Source organism: Balaenoptera acutorostrata, chromosome 2 (genome assembly GCF_949987535.1).
Source record: "Balaenoptera acutorostrata chromosome 2, mBalAcu1.1, whole genome shotgun sequence".
Classification (NCBI taxonomy): domain Eukaryota; kingdom Metazoa; phylum Chordata; class Mammalia; order Artiodactyla; family Balaenopteridae; genus Balaenoptera; species Balaenoptera acutorostrata.
Genome location: NC_080065.1, coordinates 173,953,376 through 173,980,486, shown reverse-complemented (window position 1 = coordinate 173,980,486; position 27,111 = coordinate 173,953,376). Strand labels below are relative to the sequence as shown.

At 52.3% G+C, this 27,111-nt stretch overlaps 2 protein-coding genes across 5 annotated transcripts in view; both read left to right on the top strand.

The window, feature by feature from the left end:
- Window positions 1–12,416, top strand: part of SLC27A1 (solute carrier family 27 member 1) — a 31,100-nt gene extending 18,684 nt beyond the window's left edge. For 3 of the 4 annotated variants that reach the window (XM_007195490.2, XM_007195489.2, XM_057541232.1), the window contains exons 6-13: window positions 48–139; window positions 212–321; window positions 7,256–7,465; window positions 8,616–8,742; window positions 8,832–8,969; window positions 9,042–9,206; window positions 9,610–9,756; window positions 10,997–12,416. In XM_007195490.2, coding sequence (XP_007195552.2) covers window positions 48–139; window positions 212–321; window positions 7,256–7,465; window positions 8,616–8,742; window positions 8,832–8,969; window positions 9,042–9,206; window positions 9,610–9,756; window positions 10,997–11,154 — 1,147 coding nt within the window. In that variant the 3' untranslated portion in view covers window positions 11,155–12,416. The remainder of the gene's footprint in view (window positions 1–47; window positions 140–211; window positions 322–7,255; window positions 7,466–8,615; window positions 8,743–8,831; window positions 8,970–9,041; window positions 9,207–9,609; window positions 9,757–10,996) is intronic. The other variant, XM_007195491.2, reaches the window with a different exon arrangement.
- A 5,766-nt stretch (window positions 12,417–18,182) lies between these two features.
- On the top strand, window positions 18,183–24,230 carry PGLS (6-phosphogluconolactonase). The gene is made up of 5 exons (XM_007198454.3): window positions 18,183–18,522; window positions 22,203–22,310; window positions 22,768–22,869; window positions 23,171–23,311; window positions 23,874–24,230. The coding sequence occupies exons 1-5, from the start codon at window positions 18,235–18,237 to the stop codon at window positions 24,009–24,011; spliced, it is 777 nt and encodes a 258-aa protein (XP_007198516.3). The 5' UTR covers window positions 18,183–18,234; the 3' UTR covers window positions 24,012–24,230.
- The last annotated feature ends 2,881 nt before the right edge of the window (window positions 24,231–27,111 follow it).

Genomic DNA, 27,111 nt, shown 5'->3' with positions numbered 1-27,111 from the left:
TTTTTCGTGGGTGTGGGTCCCAGCCCCTGCACTCCCTGCCCCTGCAGGTACTACCGCATAGCGGCATTCGCCCACCACTCCTACAGCATGCAGGCGGCAGATGTGCTCTACGACTGTCTGCCCCTGTACCACTCGGCAGGTACCACAGGGAAGCTTGGGCGGGGGAGGGGGCGGGGGATTGGAGACCCCTCATCGAGCCCACTCTCTGCAGGGAACATCATTGGCGTGGGTCAGTGTCTCATCTACGGGCTGACCGTGGTCCTCCGCAAGAAGTTTTCAGCCAGCCGCTTCTGGGATGACTGCATCAAGTACAACTGCACGGTCAGGCCCCGCCCCCTCTTGCACCTCCAGCCCTCCTCCCACCCTTCCAAGTATATGGCTCTGAATGGCTGCCTCCCAGGGACTCGGTGGGGCTGGGAGGGGGCAGTCAGTGCTTCGCTCAAGGCCCAGCCCGAGGCTAAACCTTGAACGTGTAAACTCATTGGAACCTCATAGCTGCTTGGGAGCGGGCAAAGGCCTCATACCCATTTTGCAAGTGGAGAAACTGAGGCTTTTAATGCAGCTGGGATTGGACACAGACTGCCTGAGATCCTTAAGATGCTGCCTTCCCTACTCCCTGTGCCCCGAAGGTCTTCCCTGCTGGTGGCTGCAGGGAAATGGGTGCAGTCACCTCGCTGGGCTGGTTAAGGCCACAAAGCCCAGGGCTTCCCGGTGGGATAAGCATGAAGCAGAGGTGGAGGGCATCCACTGTCCTGCAGAGCAGGTAGGGGTTAAGACAAGTCCCTTCCTCTCCTCTCCCCTCCACAGTGAGAGGAGAGCAGGCCAAGGATTTCAGTGCTGTGATGGGGGTGGAAGTACAGGTGCCTAGTACCTTCCTCCAGGTGAAAGAAGGAGTGAGGAGGGGAGAGAAGGGGGTGTGTCCAGGGACTGGCAAATTGGCAGGTGCTGAACCTTGAAGAGGTGGGACCCAGAGACGTTCAGCCACTTGCCCAGATCACACAGCTGGCCAGGGTGGGGGCTCTGGGCTGGGCATCCTGGGGGATCCCTCAGGGTGATGACTCTGCCCTGCTGTGCTTTTGAGGATTTTATGTTCTGCTTGGGGTGGTGGGGGGTGGTCTGGGGAAAACTGCTAATCTGAATCTTGAAATAGAAGACAGTCCATTTATTAACTATTGAGAGTTGCAAATATACATAAATGTGGACAGAAAAGTTTAGGGGATTCCCAGGTATCCATCACTCGGCTCCAAAGGACATCAGATACCCTATCCTGCCCCCTCCACGCCCCCAGCACACCCCTCCTTCTGTGTTGTTGTGAAGCAGCCCCAGATAGCAGCGTGTTTCCTGCATAGATATGTCAGTAAAACCTGAAAGATGAGGATTGGTCTTTTTTTTTTCAATTGAGGTGAAATTCACGTAAGATTAGCTTTTTTTTTTTTCAATTTTTGAACTTTTTAGTTTTATTTATTTATTTATTTATTGTTTGGCCACGCCTCACGGCATGCGGGATCTTAGTTCCCCAACCGGGGATGGAACCCGTGCCTCCTGCAGTGGAAGGGCGGAGTCTTAACCACTGGATCGCCAGGAAAGTCCCCAAGGTTAGCTATTTTAAAGTGGACACTTCAGTGGCACTTAGTCCACTTACGGTGTTGTACAGTCACCACCTCTATGTAGTTCCAGAACATTTCCATCACCCCCAAAAGGACATGCTGTCCCCACTGGCAGTCATTCCCCATTCCCCTTCCCCCAGCCCCTGGCACAACCACGAACCTGCTTTCTGTCTCTATGGGTTTGCCTGTTCTGAACATTTCTTATAAATGGGATCTCTGTGTGGCCTTTTGTGTCTGGTGAGGGCTGTTTTTAAAACAAAGGATTTGGGACTTCCCTGGTGGCGCAGCGGTTAAGAATCCGCCTGCCAATGCAGGGCACTCGGGTTCGATCCCTGGTCCGGGAAGATCCCACATGCCACGGAGCAACTAAGCCCATGTGCCACAACTACTGAGCCTGCGCTCTAGAGCCCGGGAGCCACAGCTAGTGAACCCTCATGCCACAACTACTGAAGCCCGCACGCCTAGGGCCCATGCTCCACAACAAGAGAAGGCACCGCAATGAGGAGCCCATGCACTGCAACAAAGAGTAGCTCCGGCTCGCCACAACTAGAGAAAGCCCACACACAGCAACGAACACCCAACGCAGCCAAAAATAAATTAATTAATTAATTGAAAAAAAATGAAACAGAAGATTTGAAAGCAGTGTCTCAAAGAGATATTTGTACACCCATGTTCATAGCAGATTATTCACAATAAATAAAACATGGAAGCAATCCAAGTGTCCATCAGCACAATGAATGGATAAGCAAAATGTGGTTCATCCCTACAGTGGAATATTATTCAGCCTTAAAAAGGAAGGAAGTTCTGACACAGGCTACAACATGGATGACTGTCGAGGACATTATGCTGAATGAAATAAGCCAATCACAAAAAGACAAATACTGCATGATTCCACTTACATTAGGTACTCACAGTAGCTAAAGTCATAGAAAGTAGGATGGTAGTTGCCAAGGCCAGGGGAGGGGGGAATGGGGAGTTAGTGTTTACTGGGTATAGAGTTTCAGATTTACAAGGTAAAAATATTTTGGGGGGAGAATTCCCTGGCAGTCCAGTGGTTAGGACCCGGCACTCTCACTGCTGAGGGACCGGGTTCTATCCCCGGTCAGGGAACTAAAATCTCAGAAGTCACGTGGTGTGGCCAAAAAAAAGAAAAAAAAAATTATGGGGATGGATAGTGGTGATGGCTGCTCAACAATGTGAATGTATTTAATACACTGAACTGTACACTTAAAAATGGCTAAGATGGAAAAGAAATGGCTAAGATGGTAAATTTTATATTGTGTGTATTTTACCCCAATAAAAGAAAGAGTAAAAAAGAAGGAAAAAACCCCCACGAACACATAACCTCAGTATCATTATCACAGCCAAAAAGTGCCAGTGATTTCTCAATTATCAGGAATCCGGACAATGGCCTGATCCCCAGTGTTTTACCATGTCAAAATATGGGGTTCTTTTGTTTCTGTATTTTTTTTAAAAATCAGTTTTTAGGTAAGACCCACACATTGCAACTAGTTGATGTTTCTTTTAAGAATCCTTTCATCTGTAGGTGCCCCTTGTCTCTCCGTCATTCTCCTCCCACCCCTCCTTGTAATTTATTTACTGAAGAAATGAAGTTTGGCCTGTAGTGTTTTCCCAGTCTGGGTATTGCTGGGAGGTCCTTTGACATGCTTCTCTCTCCCTGGCCACTTCCTATACCCTGGGAGTAGGGTCAAGCATAGTGTTTTTTTTGTTTGTTTTGTTTTTTTAACCACTTTTTAAAATCGACATATAGTTAATTTATACAATGTTGTGTTAGTTTCAGGTATACAGCAAAGTGATTCAGTTATATATATATAAACGTTATATATATATATTCTTTTTCAGATTATTTTCCATTTTCCATTATAGATTATTATAAGATATTGAATATAGTTCCCTGTGCTATACAGTAGGTCCTGTTGTTTATTTTATATATAGTAGTGTGTATATGTTTTTTTTTTTTTTTAATAAATTTATTTATTTATTTATATTTATTTTTGGCTGTGTTGGGTCTTCGTTTCTGTGCGAGGGCTTTCTCTAGTCGCGGCAAGCGGGGGCCACTCTTCATCGCGGTGCGCGGGCCTCTCACTGTCGCGGCCTCTCTTGTTGCGGAGCACAGGCTCCAGACGCGCAGGCTCAGTAGTTGGGGCTCACGGGCTTAGTTGCTCCGCGGCATGTGGGATCTTCCCAGACCAGGGCTCGAACCCATGTCCCCTGCATTGGCAGGCAGATTCTTAACCACTGCGCCACCCGGGAAGCCCTAGTAGTGTGTATATGTTAATCCCAGACTCCTAATTTATCTGTCCCACCCATCCCCTTTGGTAACCTTAAGTTTGTTTTCTATGTCTGTGAGTCTATTTCTGTTTCATAAACAAGTTCATTTCTATCATTTTTAAAGATTCCACATAGAAGTGATATCATATGATATTTTTCTTTCTCTGTTTGACTTACTTCATTTTATATGATAACCTCTAGGTCAGTCCATGTTGCTGTAAATGGCATTATTTCATTCTTTTTTATGGCTGAGTAATATTCCATTGTATATATATGTACCACATCTTCTTTATCCATTCCTCTGTCAGTGGACACTTAGGTTGCTTCCATGTTTTGGCTACTGTAAATAGTGCTGCTATGAATATTGGGGTGCACGTATCTTTTCAAGTTAGAGTTTTGTCCAGATATATGCCCAGGAGTTGGATTGCAGGATCATATGGTAACTCTATTTTTAGTTTTTTGAGGAATCTCTATACTGTTCTCCATAGTGGAAGCACAGCATCTCTCAACCACAGCAGTGTGGATATTTGGAGCTGCATCATTCTCTGTGGTGAGGGCTGTCCTGTGCACTGTAGGTTATTTAACAGCATTTCTGGCCTAAAATCACTGGATGCCACTAGCACCCCACCGCCCAACTGTGATAATTAAAGACGTGTCCAGACATTGTCAGGTGTCTTGACTGTGGTTGAGAACCACTGATCTAGATATTTGATCGCTTCCAGTTCTACTTTTTTGGCAAGGGTTCCCTGTGGGTGGTGTCACGTCCTCCACTGGGAGGCCTGTGGTGTCTGGCGATCCCTCTCTTTGTCTTTGACATGCTGTGTTGCATCGGGCTTTATTCACTGTCTCCGGGCCCCTGAAATTCCATTCTGTTTCCTTGAAGGAGTATTTCTGTGACCAAGAGAAGGCACTGAGGGGCTCTTTAAGGAGTAGAGGATGGAATCCTCAAAGGTCAAGTTTAACAAGGATGCCAAAAGGACTTAAGAGCATGCGTTTGGGTTTAGAAATCCCATCTCGTGGCTGGCTGTAGGATGGCGGAAACTGCGTGGCTGTTTTATTTGCAGCAGTGGGCGTGGCCCAGATCAACTGCCCAGCCATCCTCCTGGGAGGCGGCAGGCTATAATCGAGCACTCTCCTTTCTTAGCGCATAAAGCAGATGGGCAGGCGATAGGTAAGTCAACCCATCATCCATCCATGGGTGTATAGTTCCTGTGTCTCCCCATACCCACTTGGGTGTGTACATTTGGTGTACGAGGTCACCCTGACTCGGGAGTTGTAGTGGGGGTCCCAGGTTGACAATTCACTGCCAGCGTCTGTCCAGGTGCTGCCCTGCAGGCTGGAGGTCTCGGCTGGGGCACCTGGTGTCTGCCTCTCTGAGCTGACCTGAGTTGTCTTCCCTTCAGTCCTGGGTCTGTCCGAGGGTCCAGGCCAGAGTAAAGATCAGCTGTTTGGCTCTCAGTATGTAGATGTGGCCTCAGGGCCACAGGGTCATTGAAACCTTCAGCTGCCTCAACTGTGGCTGTGTTGTCCCTTCCCCAGCCTGGTTTCTGAAGAGGACAGCTGAGAGCTGCTCAGCGTGTGGCTGCGTCTACCTGTGATGGTCTGGAGGAGGGCAGCTATGTATTTAGACAGGACTTTGTCAGTTGACAGGTAAAACCAAAACCCTAAACCCAGCCCTAACCTAAATTCTGGCTTTCTTGAGGAAAGGGATTTATTAGCTTATGGAACCGAGGAGGCCACATGGTGGACAGCTTCAGGCACACCTTGATCAAGGAGGGCCTCTCTCTCTCTATTTCTTGTTTTCCTCTTCCTCTTGTTGTCTTCTTTCCTTAGTGGGTGGCTTCCTCCCCACCCCTGCTTCTCCAGGAGTGTTCCCCGCAGTTCTAGTTGAGAAAGAGCCTGTTTTCCCACCAGTCCATTAAAAGTCTCAGGGCTGATTCTCATTGGCTTAGCTGTGGTCACATGCTTATCCTTGAACCAATCAGTGTCTGGGGATGGACTGGACTGATTGGCCAGGCTGTATGACTTGTTCTGTCCTGGAGATGGGGTGGGCTGGGCCACACCCAAAGCACATGAGGGAGCCTGGGGGCAGAGGGAGAGAAACCATCATGGTCTGATCTTGCCTTGCCCAGGGCTTGCTTCCTGGTCAGCAGCTGGTTATCTTGGGCCACCTGTGTCCCCTCTCTGGGTCTCAGTGCCTTCCTCTCTAACATGGAGTCTCAGGAAGATTAAACAGATGAGCTCTCTGCTTGGCTGGTAGTGAGGGCTCAGTGCGCTTGTATTTATCAGATACTTATAAAGTCCTGCTCAAGGAATACCTCTCAGTCACGGTGACATTTGAGCCTATACCTGAGGACCCAGGTGCATCTGGGGGAAGAGTGTTCTAGGCAGAGGGCACAGTATGTGCAAAGGCCCTGAGGAGGAGACCCACGTGGCAGAGCCGAGTGAGCATAGGAGTTAGAAGGAGAGGGGGCAGTGAGGATGACAGGGCCAGATGGAATTGATCACAGGTCGAATTTTGTACTTCATCTGGTGAGTACTTTGAAGCTGTACTGATTGCCATGGTGGTTAATTCTGAATATGTAACTGCTTCATTGAGACTCTGGAGCCAGAATGCCCAGATACATATCAAATTTTACCACATTATCAGCCTTGGTGGTTACTTACTGTCTGTGAACCTCAGTTTCTCCATCTGTAAAATGGGGAGGGTATCATTAAGAAGCCATCCTGGAGATGAGGACTCAAGGGCACCTGGGGTATCTGGGACTTGACCCCAGGGAGTGGCGCCACAAGACAGGGAGAGAAGGAGCCCTGGGGGCGGTGCGGGGTGGGGGGGCAGTGAGTAGGTGACTCCATGGGCAGCTGGGGCTGGGTCCCTGCTGTGACTTCAGGGAGTCAGCGAAGAGCATGCACCTGAGAGTGGTCCCACCCCAGGATCAGGACTGTGGGCACCCTGAGCTCAGATGGTTGGGGCTCTGGGGGACAGTGTAGAGCACATCGCCTCTGGGCTGAGGGTTGCCCTGTGGAGTGTCAACACCACGGCTCACCTTCCTGCCTGCGTGCACCACACATGGTGTCCCCAGAAAGCAGCGGAGGGGATAGAGGGACCGCTGGAGGGGCACGGGGGACGCGATGCATCCACTCAGACGGAAGGCGCGTTGGGGATTGAGGGAATGGATAGGCCTGGTCTGTTTCCTTGCCATTATCATCTTTAAGGCTGTTTTGTTGCTAGCGCCCAGGTTGGAGTGGGGGAGGTCGCTGGGTCTGGGGGTCTCTGGCCCGCGGCAGCCTCCGCCCCCAGCCGGCTCCTCTCTGCTCCAGCGCAGGCGCCCACTGCTCGCTTCCCACCCACCTAGGTGGTCCAGTACATCGGGGAGATCTGCCGCTACCTGCTGAAACAGCCGGTGAGCGAGGCAGAAGGGCGGCACCGCGTGCGCCTGGCGGTGGGCAACGGGCTGCGGCCAGCCATCTGGGAGGAGTTCACGGAGCGCTTCGGCGTGCGCCGGGTCGGCGAGTTCTACGGAGCCACCGAGTGCAACTGCAGCATCGCCAACATGGACGGGAAGGTGGGCGCGGGCGGGGCGGCCCGGGCAGGTCTCGGGGTTCAGGGATCGCTGCTACCTATGCGTCGCCGGCCCCGTGTCCCCAGAGAACAGCCTGGATTGTGGTGGGCAGCTCGGCCAGGGCACTCGGCTGCTTTCTTCTGGCTTACCCGGTCATGTGACTGTCGCCCCTGAGTTCAAATTCACAGCGTGACTGTGTTGCCCTGGGCAAGCGCCTCAGCCTTTCTGAGCCTCAATTTGTAGCAGTGGAGGTGGCAGGGCAGAGCAGGGCTCTGGGGGATCCAGGGCCAGGAATGGGGTGCTGATCTCCTCCTACTGGGCAAGTCACTCAGACTCCTTGGGTCTTCGTTTCCTTATCTGTAAATGGGGTTAACAACTTACTAGGTTTGTTCTAATCACCCAACATCATGAGCTGAGCACAGCACCCCTTCCCTGTGCAGCAGGCACTCTGCAAACAGATGCTTTTATGATTAACAATTATTATCTCCATTCTGCCCTCTCAGGACCCTCCTTCTCCCTTATCAAGCCCTTCCCATCCAAAGTCAGGAACAGAGAATGAGAAGAATAATAAAGCGCCCTAGGGGGTAGGGGTTCTTTCTGTCTCTCGCTGCTGGGTCCCCAGCATTTGAGGACAAGGCACAGTCCCCACCACGCACATCTGTTGAATGGACAGCCCCAGAGCACACTCTGGCCGTACCAGCAGAGGTTGCTGCTGTAACAAACATACTCAACCGTGTGCAGTGGCAGAAACCCATTAGACAGGCCTTTCTGCTCATAGAACTGAGCCAGGCAGGGTGACATGCAGTGGGCAGCGGGCAGAAGCTCTGCCAGTGTCCCTACACGGCTTCAGGATCACTTTGGGCATCCACTTCCTGCCAGCCTGGAAAGTTTTAAGGACCAGGAAGTGGCGGCCAGCTGGCAGGTCTCCTCACGTGACTGCAAGGGAGGCTGGGAAAGTGGGAGAGGGGGCATGATTCCTGGCAGGATGCTGCACTTAATACCCCCCTCTTTCAGATCAACCAAGGTCACAGAGTTGGGTGACACTAGGAGTGCTAATTCCAGGCCCTGGGGCAGGAGAGGCAAGGTGTGTGTGTGGGGGGAGGACACCGTGTCACCCTGGGGCTCCTCGTTGACTCGGCTGGCCGCATCCCAGGTCGGCTCCTGTGGCTTCAACAGCCGCATCCTGCCCAATGTGTACCCCATCCGCCTGGTGAAGGTCAATGAGGACACCATGGAACTACTGCGGGATGCCCAGGGCCTCTGCATCCCATGCCAGGCCGGTGAGCAGGGTCCCGCCCAGTCCCCCGGGGAGCTGGGGCCCCCCACCTCCTGCCCACCCAGCACAGCCTGAGCGCTGCCTCCTCCCCAGGGGAGCCCGGCCTCCTCGTGGGCCAGATCAACCAGCAGGACCCGCTGCGTCGCTTCGATGGCTACATCAGCGAGAGTGCCACGAGCAGGAAGATCGCCCACAGCGTCTTCCGCAAGGGTGACAGCGCCTACCTCTCAGGTGTGCAGACCCTGGGGGCTGGCTGTAGGGATGGCAGGTCACCGTCTTACCTCCCCCTCTCCTCTCTGCCAGGTGACGTGCTGGTGATGGATGATCTGGGCTATATGTACTTCCGGGACCGCAGCGGGGACACCTTCCGCTGGCGTGGGGAGAACGTCTCCACCACTGAGGTGGAGGGCGTGCTGAGTCGCCTGCTGGGCCAGACAGATGTGGCCGTGTACGGGGTGGCCGTGCCAGGCAAGCTGGGGGCTCTGGGGGTGGTTCTAGGGTCCTGGGAGCAGCCCCAGAGGAGCCCAGCCAGGAGGAGCTTGGAGGTACAGGTACCCTTGTAGGCAGGAGCTAAAGCAGTGCACAGCCTGGACAACTGCACCCGACAGGGTGGCGGCCTGGATCTGGAATCTCTCCTCGTGCCTGATGTTGAGCCTCAGTTTCCTCATCCAGAAAATGGGCTCATGAAATCAGCTGTGGCTCAGGGCTACAAGGAGTGCAGCAGGAGCTCCATAAAATGTTTGCTGCTTTGGCAAGCATTATTCCAGGTGGAAGGGACTGGAGATCAGAAGCCAGGGGCCACCGTTGGAGGGTGGATCTGGTCCCATGGAGGGGGGAAGGGTGGTGGTCTCAGCCAAACCTCTGTCTCCAGGGGTGGAGGGCAAAGCAGGCATGGCGGCCATTGCGGACCCCCACGGCCAGCTGAGCCCCAATGCCCTGTACCAGGAGCTGCAGAAGGTGCTGGCGCCCTACGCACGGCCCATCTTCCTGCGCCTCCTGCCCCAGGTGGACACCACAGGTGCGGCCCCCTGTCTCTCCGTGTATCCATCTGTCTGTTAGTTCCTCAGTCATTTACTTATTTGTCCTGGTTCAGTCCCTGTGCCAGGTCCGACATAATGGTTCATGAGCCAGCACTGTGGGCTAAGCCCTTTTCTTGTTTTATTTACATACTTATTTCTTTCCATTTCTCACTCCCTCTCCCACTGGGCATCCTGCAGTATTTGGTGCATTTCTTCATATTCAGCATTTTGTCTGATGACTAGGAAGTTTGAGCAAATCATCTCACACCTCTGAGGTTTCCTCTGCTGTAAATCACCCTTCTTCGTATCTTTGACCCGTCTTTGTATTGCCTCATCTTTCTTTGTGATTTACGGGAATTTCCCATCATAGTCTAGATGTTAATTCCTTAGCGGTTTCAGACCTTCTAAATCTCTTCTGTTTTGGAATCTGTTAACTCTGTCCATGGTGCCCTTTATTGAAAAGAAGCCTCTAATTTTGATACAAACTTAAACACCACCACCACTACCACCTCTGCTTTTTCAATTTTGTGGTTTGTGCTTTTGGAAGGCAGCTATGCTCACCGCTCTGCCACCAATGCACACAGGTTTGTGCTTTTGAAGTTTCATTTGAAAAGAAAAAAAACCTTCCCAACTCTAGAGCACACAGGGATTCTCCCTCCAATTTTTTTCTACCAACCCTAATCCTGTCTTTCACAAAACCCTTCTTTAATAGTCTACCGCAGGGAGTGCAAACTTTTCCTTAAAGTCCCAGATAGTAAATATTTTCAGTTGCGGGCCACAGACTCTGCAGCAATAATCCAGCTCTGCAGCTGTAGGGCACAAGCAATAGTAAACAGTGTGTACGTGAATGGGCGTGGCTTCCTCGTATGGTGGGCCGAATCTGGCCCGTGGGGTGGGCCGTGGGCCTATAAGTTGCTGACCCCTGACCTACTGTGTGACAGACCCAGCCCTGTCACCTTCTTGGTCTTGTGGGGGGTCGGCACGTGACCAGGCAGGGGGTACACAGAGTTTCAGGCCATGATGAGGGTGGTCAGGGAGGCCTCCCTGGAGGAGAGGGCATGAAGCTGAGATCCAAAGGCCAGGGGGGAGTCAGGCAGGCAAAATGGGGAAGAATGTTCCTAGCAGAGGCCTCTTCAGAGGCCTGGAGGTGCAGGACAGGATGGCGAGTTGAGGGGGGGATTCCTGGAATCTCCCTGCCGAGTCCCCACCCCACCCCCACTTCCACCCCCATCCCCACAGGCACCTTCAAGATTCAGAAGACGAGGCTGCAGCACGAGGGCTTCGACCCACGCCAGACCTCAGACCGGCTCTTCTTCCTGGACCTGAAGCAGGGCCACTACCTGCCTCTGGATCAGGGTGTCTACACCCGCATCTGTTCAGGCGCCTTCTCCCTCTGATGCTCTTCCTCGGCCCACCAGAGACTTTGCACCAGGCCCAGCAAGCGAGGGCGCCTTGAGCCAGACAGCCCTGCCCTGTCCTGGGGGCAGAGAAACTGGATCCCGGGAGGAGCCTGTATTTCCCGCCTTCACCCTCCTCCTCTCCCCGTCTGGTTGCCCCCTGCCTGTCCTCCACTCCTGTGTCTGTGTGTGTGTCTGTCTCTGCTCGCTGCTTCTTGGCCTCCCTGCTGTCCCTGACTGCCCTCACCTCTCTCCTCCGTCTCTCCTCCCCTGCCCTCTTCCTGCCGAAAGTAGAACAGACATTTCCTGGGAGCTGGGGTCTGTGCGGAGGCCCAGCTGCCCTGGGGGCCTCCGCGGGTCCTTCCCACTGGGTGGTAAACCCGAGTAGGGCCTCTCCACCTCCCTCTCAGCTGTGCCTTAACAAGGCCCACCCAGCCCAGACCTCCCTAGGCTGCTGGATTCCAGGACGTTGTAGCCCTGCACGAGCTCCAGGCAGGCCCTCCACTCTCCTTGCTGAACTGAGGAGCGGGGGGTGGTCCGCCTGGCCAGCCCGGGGGCAGGGGGGCCTCGGCCAGGGATGCAGGTCAGCAGGAAGTCTCTCCCTGGCCGGGCCAATTGCCTTTTGCCCTTCCTGTCCCTGGTGGGTCTCCCTTGCCTTGCCTGCCCTTCCTGATACCCCAGAAACTTGCGGAACTGACTGTGACCACTTGGATGTTTCCCCTGCCCAGACGTCCCTGTTCAGGCGTCTGCACGGAGCTTCTGCTGGAGGGGCCCTGAAGATGGCTCTGGGTGGCCCACTGCTCAGAGGCTCACCCTGGCAGAGGCCTCTTGGGGATCCTACCTGGTGTGGCTGCTGGAGGGACCCATGGGAGTGGCAGCAGTGGGGTTGGGGGAAGCCTCCGGGCCAGGGGTGGCATCTGAGATGGTCTCTTGGGCCTCAGGCGTTCCAGCCTGTTGAATGTCCCGCTAGCCTTGCTAGTGACAGCTTGGACCCTGGGTTGGTGACATCCCGAGACAACCCTGCCAGGATGGCTCGGACATCCCCATCAGCTTCGTCAATGGCCCATCCCGGACACCCATCGTTGGGGCCCGCCACCCAAACTGCCCCTCTGTCTCTCCCTCCGGCAGCACCGTCCCGCACCTAGAACAGCAAGGCCAGTAGCAGGTGACCCCATGCTGTTTTGCATGGGCCTTTCTAAGCACTGAGATTTTGTTTCCTAGCTGAATTTAAGAAATAAACCTGCGGAGTGTCTGGTGCCTGATGGGAGCTCAGTCACTCACCATTTGTCCCCACGTGGCCCAGAACCCTGTGTGTTTCAGGCCCCTCCCCGGGGAACACACAGTCATCAGACATGAGGAAAACACACTCAGCCTTTGCTTACAGCTCCGGTTGCCTCTTCTCCCACCTGCAAGGCTTCAGGGGTCTGGGGATGGGGGCTGGGGGGCGCACAGGGGTTAGCGTTCTCGCCACCTCCCTGCAGCCTCTGGGTCCTCCCGGAGCCCCGTGCTGACCTTGATGGTCCCAGGAGAGGGACAGCCTATCTGCCTATGGGTTCCGGCAGGTGCACAGGATGGCCGGGGACAGAGGGTGTGTCCTGGCATGTCCGGCTGCCCCAGGAAGGGTGCCCCTCTGTGTGTGGGGTCAGCACATACGGCTATAGCTCTGGGCGAGAACCACTGAGCCTGCAAGGGTAGTTGTCTGAGATGGGATTTGAACCCAGGACCTTGAGCTCCAGAGTTCATACTCTCAGCTCCCACCTTCTGCTGTCCCCCCTCCAGAATTATAATGTCTCATCTCCATTTCAAGGGACAGAGGAAGAAAGTCTTATGACAATGGAGCATTTGCTAGGAAGGAGCACCCTGGGGATGGATAGGGGGGTGGATGAGTTCTCGGCCAGCTCAAGGATGGATGAACCATTGATGTGTGGCGCTGGTCATTGGCTGCCCACAGTGCAAGGAGGGGGATGTAAGGTATAGCCTCTGAGATGCCCAGTGAGGGTGGGAGAAGGATCTGTTGCTGGTGGGGATAGAGCTCCCCTGGTGTGCTGATAAGCAAGTGCATTCTGGGTAACATCCCTTCAGACATCCAACCACCTCCAAAGGTATCATCATGGTCCCCATTCGTTGTACCGATGAGGAAACTGAAGGCACAAGGAGGGGAATGAACTCATTGTCAGGGGCTCTGGTGAGAAAGTGGCCCAGTGGGGACCTTTCTCATTGCAAAGCCTGTGACGCTAGCTGCAGCAGTGTAAGAAGTTCTCTCCAGACCAGCAAGAAAATAATCCTGATGGCCCCTAGGATCAGGCTCTGCGTTTGTTTGCTTTTTAAAATTAATAGGGGACTTCCCTGGTGGCGTAATGGTTAAGAATCTGCCTACCAATGCAGGCAACACGGGTTCAATCCCTGGTTCGGGGAGATCCCACATGCTGCGGAGCAACTAAGCCCGTGCGCCACAGCTACTGAGCCTGCGCTCTAGAGCCCGTGCTCCGCAACAAGAGAGGCCACCACAATGAAAAGCCTGCGCACCGCAATGAAGAGTAGCCACGGCTCGCTGCAACTAGAGAAAGACCGCGCGCAGCAACGAAGACCCAACGCAGCCAAAAATAAATAAACTTATTTAAAAATAATAAAATTAATAGATTTTACTTATTAGGGCAGTTTTAGGTTTACAAGAAAATGAGCGGAAAATACAGAGTTCCCATATACCCTCTCACCTCTGCGCCACTGTTTCCACTATAATTAACATCTGGCATTAGTGGGCTACATTTGTTACACTTGATGAACTAATGTAGATACATTATTATTAAGCCAAGTCCGCAGTTTACATTAGGGTTCGCTCTGTTATACATTCTGTGGGTTTCAACAAATGCATAAAGACATACATCCACTGTTATAGTATCACAAAGAATAGTTTCTCTTGCCCTAAAATTCCCATGTTCCATCTCTTCATTCCTCCTACCCCAACCCCTGATCTTTTTACTGTCTCCACAGTTTTGCCTTTTCCAGAGTGTCATGGACTTGGAATCACACCATGTGTAACCTTTTCAGACTGGCTTCTCTCAGCAAGATGCATTTGATGTTCCTCTATGCCTTCTCGTGGCTTGATAGCTCTGTATTTTTTAATTTTATTTATTTATTTATTTATTTATTTTTGGCTGTGCTGGGTCTTCGGTTCGTGTGAGGGCTTTCTCTAGTTGCGGCAAGTGGGGGCCACTCTTCATCGCGGTGCGGGGACCGCTCTTCATCGCGGTGCGCGGGCCTCTCACTACCGCGGCCCCTCCCGTTGCGGGGCACAGGCTCCAGACGCGCAGGCTCAGCAGCTGTGGCTCACGGGCCCAGCTGCTCCGCGGCATGTGGGATCCTCCCAGACCAGGGCTCGAACCCGTGTCTCCTGCATTAGCAGGCAGATTCTCAACCACTGCGCCACCAGGGAAGCCCAGCTCTGTATTTTTTATACCAGATGAGAAGCTCTGTGACTTGCCCCTGGGACGCTCGGTAAATCAGGAAGAGAGCTGGGATCTAAAGGTGCTGTGCTCCGAGCCTCTCCTTTTTGGAGGGGCCCTGGAAGGATGTGCACAGAGGGGATGTCTTTATTTGTGATGTGGGAAGAAAAACGCCCCAGCCTGGCGTTGGCAAGTACACTGAGAGGCAGGGGCTGAGAAGTGCATGAGGGACCAGGAAGGAGGAGCAGCTGCCCGAGAGGGCACACGGAGGAAGAGAGTTGGGGGCTAAGAGCTTCCTGAGGATGGGCGGCTGCAGGCTGAATCCCTGCCCCACACCCCTTGAGGGTCTCCATCACTCTGGGGAAGATTCCAGGCTCTGGCTAGCACTGTCATCCTGCAGGCTTTTTTCCTTGCACCACGGATGGTTGTTTCCAGCCTGTGTCTGGCCTCAGTGCCTTCGCTCCTGCTGTCTCATGTGCCTGAATCACTGGTTTATTTTTTAAGTGAGCTATTATTCATACACCGTAAAATTCACCCTCTTAAAATGTGCAACTTAGTGGCTTTTAGTATATTCACAAGGTTATGCAACCGTCCCCTCTGTGTAGTTCCAGAATATTTTCATCACCCCAAAAGGAGATCTCATGTCCCTTAGAAGTCACTCCCCATTCCCCTTCCCCAGCCTCTGGCAAGTACTACTTTCCATCTCTACGGATATATCTGTTTTAGACATTTCATAGAAATGAAATCATATAATATGTGGCCTTTGGTGTCTCACTTATTTCACTCAGTATGTTTTTAAGATTCATCCAAGTTGTAGCTCATTCCTTTTTATGGCCAAACAATATACCATTGTATGGATAAACCACATTTTGTTTAACCATTCACCAGGTGATGGACACTGAGTTATTTCCACTTTTTGGCTATCGTGAGTAATGCTGCTGTGACCATTCACACAAAAGTTTTTTGTGTGAACATGTCTTGAATTCTCTTGGGTATAAACCTAGGTGTGGAAGTGCTAGGTCACACGGTAACGCTATGTTTAATCTTTTGAGGAACTGCCAGACTGTTTTTCAAAGTGACTGCATCATTTTATATCCCCACCAGCAGCACTGTGTGAGTTTCCAATTTCCCACATCCTCATCAGCACTACTTGTTTTATTATTGTAGTCATTCTAGTGGGTATGAAGTGATATCTCATTATAGTTTTGATTTGCATTTCCCTGAGGGCTAATAAACAGGACATCTTTTCATGTGCTTATTGGCCATTTGTATACCTTCTTTGGAGAAGTGTCTATTCGGACCCTTTGCCCAATTTTTAATTCAGTTGTCTATTTGGAGTTGTAAGAGTTCTTAATATATTCTGTATACTAAACCCTTATAAGATATATGATTTGCAAATTTCTCCCATCCCGTGGGTTGTCTTTTCACTCTTTTGGTAGTATCCTTTGAAACACAGAAGGTTTTCATTTTGATGAAGTCCAGTTTATGTATTTGTCTTTTGTTGCTCGTGCTTTTGGAATCATTGTCTAACCCAAGGACAGAAAGATTTTTGCATTTGTTTTCTTCTAAGAATTTTTTAGTTTTAGCTCTGACATTTAGGTCTTTGACCCATTTAAATTTTTATATATGGCATGAGGTATGGATCTGTATTCGTTTTCTAGTGCTGCTGTAACAAATCACCACAAACTTAGTGGCTTAAAATAACACCAATTATAGCTCTGAAGGTGAGAAGTCAGAAATGGATCTTACTTGATTAAAATCAAGGTTTGGCAGGGCTGCATTGCTTCTGGAGCTTCTGAGAGAATCCATTTCCTTGCCTTTTTCAGCATTTAGATACTGCCAATATTCCTTGGCTCGTGGCCTCTTGCTCCATCTTCAAAGCCAGCAACAGTGGGTTGAGTCTTTTTCATGCTGTCAGTTCTCTGGTCCTCCTTCTTCTATTTTTAGTGACCTCTGTGAGTACATTATGCTCATCCAGGTAATCTCTTTCAAGGACAGCTGATTAACAACCTAATTCCATCTGCAACCTTAATTCCCCCCTGCCAAGTAACCTAACATATTCACAGGTTTCGGGAATTACAGCGTGGACACCTTAGGGGGACCATCATTCTGCCTACTACAAGGTTCAACTTCATTCTTTTTTTTTTTTTTTTCTTTTCTTTTTTGCCTGCACCATGCAGCATGTGGGATCTTAGTTCCCTGACCAGGGATCGAACCCATGCCCCCGCATTGGGAGCAGGGTCTTAACCACTGGACCACCAGGGAAGTCCCTCAACTTCATTCTTTTGCATGTGACTATCTAATTGTGACATCATTTGTTGAAAAGACTATTCTTTTCCATTGAATGGTTCTGGCACCCTTGTTGAAGACATATGGTCTGTTGTGCTGTTTTTCAACTCAGTTCTATTCTATTGATATATATGTCTATCCTTACGTCAATACCACAGTTTGGTTACTGTAGCTTGTAGTTAAGTTTGAAATAAAGAAGTGTGAGTCCTCCAACTTAGTTCTTTTTCCAGATTGGTTGGCTATTCGGGGCCCTTGCAATTCCATGTGAACTTTGGGGTCAGCTTGTCAATATCTACAAAAAAGGCTCTCAGAATTTTGGTAGGGATTGCATTGTATCTATAGACCAACTGGGGGAGTGTTGCTATCTTAACAATATGAAATCTTCCAACCCATGAACATCGGATGTTTTGCCATTCATTTAGATCATCTTTCAACTTTTTTCAGCAAAGTTTTATAGTTGTCAGTGTACAAGTCTTGCACCTCTTTTGCTAAATTTATTAAGTATTTTATTCTCGTTGATGCTACTGTAATGGAATTGTTTTCTTGCTACTTCTTTTAAAGATGCGCTACCTATGCAAACCTCATTGCACTTACTACACTCTCCTAAACTCTCTGCTTCTGAGACGTGGTCCAGCTGCCTTGACCCACCAGGCCTCCTGCCCCCTCCAGTCCTCCCTGCCCATGTTATTCCCTGAATATTCTATCTTATCAGCCAAGGCCCACTTGCCTCACTCTGGGAGCTTCTCCAGGCAAGAGCCAGGGTGGAGGACTCTCTGAGTCCTCAGAGAGACACAGAGGTCTCCAGAGAGAATATGCAGGAGAAATTCAACAAGTGTATTTTCAGCCCCTACACTGTGCCATAGTTCAGTGGGCTTTGGAGGACTCGGTGAACACAACAAATAGCCCTGTCCTCATCAAGTCTATATTTTAATTAAAGAGAGAGACAACAAATACCAGCAAGACAAACATAAGTTCAGGAATGCAAAGTCCACCAAAATGCGCCCTCCTCCAGGAAATCACCTCCCTCCACCCGACTCCAGGTCCCCCTCTTCCCGAACCTGGAAGCTCTGAGCTCCCTTCTCTGGCCCCGCCCTGATACCGGGAGGTTGAGCGCAATTGCACCTGCTCCGCCTGCCGCAGCCCAGGAAAGAGTTCGATGACCGTGCAAAGAATCAATGAGCGCGGCCGGACCGGCTGCCCGACTCCGCCGGGACTTCACTCGTGGGACTGCGCATGTGCTACAGGCAGCCGCCCAAAGGCACCGAGAGCTGTGTACCAGGACCAGGCTTTGCGCAGGCGCACTGGCGGCTGCCGGGAGGGCTTCCGCCTTCCTGCTGCCGCCGTCGCCATGGCCGCGCCGGCCCCCGGCCTCATCTCGGTCTTCTCGAGCTCGCAAGAGCTGGGCGCGTCGCTGGCACAACTGGTGGCGCAGCAGGCAGCGTGCTGCCTGGCGGGGGCCCGCGCCCGCTTCACGCTCGGCCTGTCAGGCGGCAGCCTCGTCTCGATGCTGGCCCGCGAGCTGCCCACCGCCGCTGCCCCCGCCGGGCCCGCCAGCCTCGCGCGCTGGACGCTGGGCTTCTGCGACGAGCGCCTCGTGCCCTTCGAGCATGCCGAGAGCACGTACGGCCTCTACCGGGTGAGAGCTACGGGGGCCGCCGGGGGTCACGTCGAGAGGGCCGCACCCATCGCCTGAACCCGGCTACGGGGGCCACCGGGGGTCACTTCGAGAAGGCCGCGCCCACCGCCTGAACCAGGCTACGGGGATGTTGCAGGGTCACACCGTGCCCTCTGCCTCTATCTGGACTGGAGCTGGGAATGGTCTGCTGGGTGCCCTGAGGTCCCATCTGGGCTGCACCTCCACTGCCACCCGGGTGGAAAGTGGGGACCTTGAAGCCTCTCTTGATGCTTTATCCGGTAGCCAGGTAGAGGGAATGGCATAGGCAAAGGCGTGGAGGTGAAACAGTGGTCCATTCCAGGGACCTAGAGAAGGTCAGGCGCCGCAGGCTCGTAGCGTGCAAAGGCAGAGTTAGGGAAGAGCCAGGTAGGAGGGATCTGGTGTGGAACCTGGGCCTCAGTTTCCCCATCTGTAACCTGGACGAGTTCTCGATGGTCTCCACACAGCTTGTGGCGGTGATGACTCCGTGACTGGTTATCTTTGGCCTGGGGCCCCAGACTCCTATAGAATCAGGGGACCCCCCTGCCCGCCGTTTTACAAGCAGGAAAACTGAGGCTTGGAGGATCTGTGGTCTGAGCTGGGTGCCCACACCTCCCCCCGAGCCCCCCGCGTCTCAGTCAACTCTTCTTGCCATGGATGGAGGAGGAAAACCCGCCCAGGAAAGTGTGGGAGGGGCAGGTTTGGCCAGAAGCCTCAGGTCGCCCAGGTCCTGGATGTGTTAAGTTCTCTTCACAAAGAAGCTTGAGCTGGTAGTTTTTTGTTTGTTTTGGTAATAAGCAGGAAGGTTTACTGATTACCAAGCGCCTTATCCATCACCTGATGAAACCCCACAATAGCCTATGAGGCGGGGGCTGTTAGTACCTCCATTTCATAGATGGAGAAACTGAGGCCAGAAGAGGAGAGTCACCTAGTGACCAGTGAGGGAGCCGGGGTATGAACCTGCCTGGCCCAGCCCCCCAGATAGCACCTGGGACCCATAGCAGGGACAGGGGCCACCCTTAAGTCTGCTTTCCTGTGTGTCTTCCCCCAGAGCCTAATTTAAAAGTGGGCTCTTGTTTCTTTTTACTTTGCGTGACTTTGAAAGACTTTTAATTAGAAAAGCCGTACTTGCTCAAGTAACAGAATTCTAACAAAACAGCCAAAGAGAAAGTTGCACGGATATTCAATGCGTGTCCATGTATCCAGCACTAGGGACAGGTCCCTCGCAGGGCTCGTCGTGGGGCGAGGGGCACCAACACACAAGGCAATAAATAAGGGAAATCCACTCAGAGCCATAACGTAATGCAGTTTGGACAAAAGATAATAGTGTAAGATGATAGGAAGTGCCGGGGAAGAGGGGGGAGCATCTTTCAGCCAGGATGGTGGGCACTGGGGGGCTCTGAGGAGGTGACGTTTGGGCTGTGACCAGAAGGATGTGAGGAGCCCGCCACAGGTGAGCTGGGGCCGAGCGTAGAGTAGAGGCAAAAGCTGTGCGGTGGGAACAAACGTGGGGCGAGGATTTGCTCCTGCCATTTCCCCCATGAGGGGAATCGTATTAGTTCCCTGGGACTGCCGTAACTAAGTACCACCAAATGGGTAGCTTAACACAACAGGTGTTGATTCACAGTTCTAGAGGCCAGAAGTCCAAAATCAAGGTGTTTTCAGCAGAGCTATGCTCCCTGCAAAGGCTCTAGGAGAGGATGCTTCCTTGCCTCTTCCAGTTTCTGGAGGCTCCAGGCATTTCTTGACTTGTGGCTGCATCACTCCAACCTCTGCCTCTGCTTGTACATCATCTTATCCTCTGATTTTCTCTTTGTGTCCTCCCCTTATAAGGACACCAGTCATTGGATTTAGGGCCCATCCTAATGCACTGTGACTTCATCTTAACTAATGACAACTGCAAAGACCCTCTTTCTAAATAAGGCCACATTCTAAGGTTCCGGGTGGACATGAATTTGGGGGGGGCCACTAAGCAACCTGGTACAGGGATGCAGAGGTATTCCTCTCCTTGAGGATGGACCCCGGGCACCTTGGGGCTCTCTAAGCATGAATGGCTCACCCTGTTCTATGGGCCTTCTGCTGTCCAGGCTGGGAGGACTAGCTGGGGCCACCTTCCCGGGGATGGTTCCTCAGCACCTACAAAGTGTTTAGAGAGAGCCCACCCGATCAACCAGCAGTTCCACTTCTAGGAACCTGCCCAACCGATGCCCAGCCTTGGGCTCCCTGGAAGCCCAAACTGAGGAGGAGGGAATGGCTCTGACCCTTTGGGGGAGGGCAGCTAAGGAGGGGACTCACGTGACAGAAATGGGGCACCCGTACTCCATCCGGCTTTGCTCAGTACAATCCCCAAGGGTGTGTATAGATGGGGACCTTGGACAAAGCAGGTCTTTCCAACAATGGATCTGATCGTGCTCCTCCCCAGCTCACACACCCTCCTTGGCTCCCCATTACCCTCAACACAGAGCCCACACTCAGGCCAGCATTCAGGGGGTCAGCACCATAGGTTCTGGCGGGTTTATCCCATGTCCCTGCTGCCTTCCCCCACTGCTCCAAAAACTATATTGTTTACCTGCTTTTACTTTGTGGTTCAGCTCAGCAATGCCTGGGCTGAGCTAGTCCCTGCCTAAAAGGAGGCACCGAGGTGGGGGTTGCCAGCGTCCATCCCAGAGCAGATCCAAGGCTCTGGGGCTCATCTCATGAAAGAGGGCTAGAGCCCTCTGCCTGCGGGAGGCCTGATTCCAGGTGCTTCTCCATTAAACCCACGGATCCTAGGTTGGGGTACCTGCTATGTGCTGGGCACGCTCACCCCGTAGTGGCAGCCCAGAGGAGAAATCAGTGCTTTTCACAATTACGTGTCACGCCACCAGGCAGCAGTATGGGGGAGGTGCAGGCAGGAGTGGCTGCTCAGACGAGGCAGCTTGAGGGATGTGTAAGAGTTTCTCAGGCAGGGTCAGCAGCTGGTGTACCCATTGAGGCAGGAAGGTCAGCAGGGCCTCGTGGAGGGCAGAGAGGGGCTAGGTTTTATCCTGAAGGCCAAAGGACCCTGGGGGTATGTTTGTTTGTTTATTTACTTTTATTGGAGTATAATTGCTTTACAGTGTCGTGTTAGTTTCCGCTGTACAGCAAAGTGAATCAGCTATATGTACACATATATCCCCTCTTTTTTATTTTTATTTATTTATTTTATATTATTTTTATTTTTATTTATTTATTTATTTTTGTTGTTGTTGTTGTTGTTTTTATCCCCTCTTTTTTAGATTTCCTTCCCATTTAGGTCACCACAGAGCACTGAGTAGAGTTCCCTGTGCTCTACAGTAGGTTCTCATTAGCTATCTGTTTTATACATAGTAGCGTGTATGTGTCAATCCCAATCTCCCAGTTCATCCCACACCTCCCCTTCCCCCACCCTGGGGGTTTAGGAACAGGGCTGTGGTGTGGCCACACAGGTGCAGGCTGGAGCCAGGAGACCCCCAAACACCATGGACTTGAAAGACCCCTGGCGGAATGCCGCTGGGATCCACTGGGATCCTCACTCACACGGGAAGTGGGTATAATGACAGCCATGTCCTCACCTGGAGGATCCAGGCAGTCATAGGTGCAAGTCCCACGCCACCACAGACCATGTGTTTCTGTTGGTGACACCGTGCCTCCGTCTGCTGCAGACCCACCTGCTCTCCAGGCTGCCGATCCCCGACAGCCAGGTGATCACCGTTAACCCCGAGCTGCCCGTGGAGGAGGCAGCTGAGGACTATGCCCAGAAGCTGAGACAGGTGAGTCCCTCGGAGCAGCTGCGGCGAGCCCTCTTCCATCCAATGGCCTCTCCCAGAGTGCCAGAGCCGCCCCGCTGGGGGCACTGTGTGCTCATCACTGGCAGAAACTCTCCCTGGGGGCGGTCAGCAGACCCAGCCTCACCCTGCAGAGCCCCCTTTGAGGATCCCCCCTCTGAGAGGCCACAGCCCCGCCCTGGGGGACCCCAAAGGTGGCCTGGTCTCTGACACCCTGGTAGTGGGCCTGGGTCTTCACATCTTGGGGACAGTTGTATTCCCACACTGTCAGCCAGTTGGACAGTGAAATGTGGAACCTTGTAGATAAGAGTTCCTTTTTTTGCAGGTGAGGCTGAGCGTTTCTCACTGGGTTACAGCGACTTGTTTTTCTGACAACTGTTTCTTTGTGTCCTCTGCGGCCTTCCCTCACAACTTCTTGGGACTGTCTTCTTTCCTCACCCAGGCCTTCCAAGGGGACTCCATCCCGGTTTTCGACCTGCTGATTCTGGGTGTGGGTCCTGATGGCCACACCTGCTCACTCTTCCCAGACCACCCCCTCCTGCAGGTGAGCACACCCACGAAGGCCCTGCTCATGTCTGAGCCCCAGCCTCTGCCATCTGGGGCTTCCAGAGCTCTGGAAGGTGCCTACAGCATGCTGTGAGTCAGCCTCTGCCAACAGGCATGCCCACTGGGCTTGACCGTTCTGAGCCTCAGTTCACCCATCTTAAAACAGAAACCTTAAATCAAGTACCACAGGATTAGCAGGGCGGGATGGAACGATGGATGGATAGTACTTGGCATGTGTGAGTACTCAAGAGGTCAAGTGACATTGTCCTCCTGTCTCTACCTTGGGCCTCCCTCCCCAGGAGCGGGAGAAGATTGTGGCCCCCATCAGCGACTCCCCGAAGCCACCTCCACAGCGCGTGACCCTCACACTTCCCGTGCTGAACGCAGCTCGAACTATCATCTTTGTGGCAACTGGAGAAGGCAAGGCAGCTGTTCTGAAGGTAACAGCTGAGGACCCCCTTCCCAAGAAGGTTGTAGGCATAGAATATGGCCCTAGACACTACTGTGCTGAAAGCACCAGATCCCAGGATATTTCAGTAAGTCTTGGGTTGAAGGGGAGATGAAAACTGCAAATACAGGCTAGTTAGGAGTTAACAATTATGAAATGAAATGGATGAGATGAGACCAAAACTGCTCAGAGGTAAATTCGTAGCACTTAATGCATATACATATATATTTAATTGTTAAATATAAAACAATTGAAATAAAGAAATCAAGCACTTTAGAAAGCTGCTTTTGCCCTGTAACAGCAGAGCTGAGTAGTTGCAACAGAGACGGGGTGTGATCTGCAGAGCTGAAATAGTGACTCTCTGGTCTTTGTAGAAGAGGTGTGCTGACCCCCTTATTAAACAGTCACAGATGATAGAAAGGAAGAGACCCCATCCCTCCTGATTGCTTGAAGCTAGGACATCCGGGATGGGCGATATCACCTCTTGAGGGTCGGAGAGGTCCAAGGGTGCCGGGGTGCGGGCAGGGCCCCACGCTCCTGCCCTCTCCACACAGCGCATTTTGGAGGACAAGGAGGAAAACCCGCTCCCCGCCGCCCTGGTCCAGCCCCGCACTGGGAAACTTTGCTGGTTCCTGGACGAGGCAGCAGCCCGACTTCTGACCGTGCCCTTCGAGAAGCATTCCACTTTGTAACTGGTGCCGAGATGCTACAGCTGGGACCACGCACAGCCCGAGTAGGCCGGGATCTTCCCAGTCTGGGCCCCGCTGCCAGCCCACTCCAGGCTTCATTTTAGAAAAGCCGAGTGGTGCCACTGGAAGCCGATAGGGTCTGGCCACCAGCCATGCCCAGGGGCTCAGCCCATGGGCCGTGCCTCTGGGTGACTCAGTTATTAAAAGGAACATCTCTTTGAAGTCTCCGCTGTCTCATGGTCCTTGGTGGGCAGTGGGACCGTTGGTCCCCGGGTGGAGGGCCTGACCTGCAGCCCTCATCCCAGTACGTGGAGGGCAGGGAAGGGCACCCTGGATGAGTGTCCTGGGGCTGCCATAGCAGAGTACCACAAACCAGGTGGCTTCGAACAACTGAAATTTATTGTCTCACAGTTCATGAGGCCAGGAGTCTAAAATCAAGGTGTCAGGAAGGTTACATCCTTCTGGAGGCTCTGCAGGAGAATCTATCCCAGGTCTCTCTCCTGGTAGCTGCTGGCAATTCTTGGCCTTCCTTAGCTTGTAGACACATCACTCATCTCTGCCTCTGTTGTCACGTGGCCTTCTCTTTGTGTGTCTCTCTGTGTCCTGTCCTCCTTTTTTTTTTGTCTTGTTTTTTTGTTTTTTTGTTTGTTTGTTTTCTTGGCCATGCCACTCGACTTGCAGGATCTCAGTTCCCAGACCAGGGATTGAACCCGGGCCACGGCTATGGAAGCCCAGAGTCCTAACCACCAGGCCACCAGGGAACTCCCTCTTGTCATCTTCTTTGTTTGTATAGATAAGATTTTTAAAAATATTTATTTTATTTATTATCATTTATTTTTGGCTGCATTAGGTCTTCGTTGCTGCGCATGGGCTTTCTCTAGTTGTGGCGAGCGGGGGCTACTCTTTGTTGGGGTGCGTGGGCTTCTTATTGTGGTGGCTTCTCTTTTTGCGGAGCACGGGCTCTAGGCGTGCAGGCTTCAGTAGTTGTGGTGCGCAGGCTCAGTAGTTGTGGCTTGCGGGCTTAGTTACTCTGCGGCATGTGGGATCTTCCTGGATCAGGGCTCGAACCCGTGTCCCCCTGCATTGGCAGGCGGATTCTTAACCACTGTGCCACCAGGGAAGCTCTCCCTCCTGTCCTCTTCTAATAAGGACACCTGTCATTGGATATAGGACCACCCTAAATCCAGGATGAGCTCATCTCAAGATCCTTAACTCATTTTGTGTGTAAACATGTCTGTTCCAGATAAGATCACATTCTGAGTTTCCAGGGGTTAGGATGTGGACATATTCTTTTTTTTAAAGTGTGTTAAAATACACATAACATAAAATTTACCATCTTAATCATTTTTAAGTATACAGTTCAGTGGTATTAAATACATTTACAGTTTTAAGCAGCCATTACCATCATCCATCCCCATAACTCTTTTCATCTTATAAATCTGAAACTGTGTACTTATTAAACACTAACTCCCCATTCTCCCCTCTCCCCGGCCCTGGCAACCACCATACTATTTTCTGTCTCTATGATTTTCACTGCTATTAAGTGCCTCATGTAATTGGGATCATAAAGTATTTGCCTTTTTGTGACGGGCTTATTTCACTCTGCATAACGTCCTCAAGGTTCATCCATGTTGTAGCGTGTGTGAACTTCCTTCCTCTTTAAGATATGATATACCACATGTTACTTATCCATTCACCGGTCAGTGGACACTTGGGTTGCTTCTGTGTTTTAGCTATTGTAAATAATGCTGCTGTGAACACAGGTGGATGAATATCTCTTCGAGAGCCTACTTTCAGTTCTTTTGGATATACGTCCAGAAGTGGAATTGCTGGGTCATAACGCATATGGTAGTTCTATTTTTAATTTTTGGAGGAGCCTCCATACTGTTTTCCACAGCAGTTGTATCATTTTACATTCCCATCAACAGTGCTCAAGGGTTCCAATTCCTCCTCATCCTCGCTAACACTTGTTTTCTGTTTTTTTGATAGTGGCCTGTGGACATATCCTTTTGGGGGACACAGTTCAATCCCCTGCCCACTCACTTGGCCGAGCTCCCATTGCACACCCAGGGCCAGTCGTGACCTCTGCACCTGGCCATGCTGCAGTCCTGCTCAGAGCCTTGAATGCGCCGAGGTGCTGCTTCTTTGTGTCAGGACTGCAGCATTTGCCCAGAGTGCGTCTGCTCATGGCCCACCCATCAGCTCTGCCCGGCTCCAGGGACCAGGGGAGGCTGGTGGGCGAGGCACGTGGGAATTGAAACCTTAAAGCCGAAACCACAGAAAGTGAAGTTTCCTTCAACGTCTTGTCTGGTTTGATCACTCAGATGTGAGAGTGAGGAAGTGGGACGGGGCTGAGCGGAAACAGATTGAGAAAAGCAGAGCAGAGGGTTGGAAGGAAAGCGGCCTGGCCGTGCTTGGGCAACAGCAGGTGCCACTAGTGGGAAGACCCAGCTAATCCGATCCAGTCCAGGGCTTTCTGCGCCGATAGAGAATGGACTGGCGAAGCAGGAACCGAAGGGAAGCAGCCCACGAGTCCACGGCACAGCAGTGGCTCCCACCCGCTCCCCCTACCCCAGCACTGACCCCAGGGGCCCGGCGTGTCAGTCCACTTCTGTCTTCCCAGCCTGGTGCTGGGCCTGGGCTGGATCCTCTTGGGATCCGGAGTCACCCGGCAAGGGATAGGTACAGGATTTAGCTGCCCCATCTCTGCCCAGCCCCCCTTCCCTGCCACCCCACACCAACAGCTGCTCTCAGGTCCTGCCAGATACCTGCCCTGCATCCGTCCTCCAAGGCCAGCTAGGACTTTTGTCTCCCACCACCCCGCCCCCAACCCGGGGCAGCCCCTACAGAAACCACCAGTTCTAGGGAACTTGGCCACAGGGGAACTGGGAGGACACAGGTGCAGGGTGGGGCGGGGCAGGGGGCGGGGCAGGGCAGGGAGCAGGCATCCCACACCTCACCAGGACCACGCTCTGGCTTCTGACCCCAGGCATTGGTCTCCGCAGTGTCCAGGCCCCTCAGGTCACCTTGCTCCCAGGGTGCCCCTGAGCTGAGGAACCTGGGGGGTTGTGGGGAGGAGGGGTGGGTGTTTGCTTCACTCTCA

Bases quoted from the DNA above. Each gene is read 5' to 3' on its own strand.
- PGLS (XM_007198454.3), top strand. From the start codon at position 18,235: ATGGCCGCGCCGGCCCCCGGCCTCATCTCGGTCTTCTCGAGCTCGCAA. The intron at 22,311-22,767 runs GTGAGTCCCTCG...TTCCTCACCCAG, and splicing joins ATGCCCAGAAGCTGAGACAG to GCCTTCCAAGGGGACTCCAT. The intron at 22,870-23,170 runs GTGAGCACACCC...CTCCCTCCCCAG, and splicing joins CAGACCACCCCCTCCTGCAG to GAGCGGGAGAAGATTGTGGC.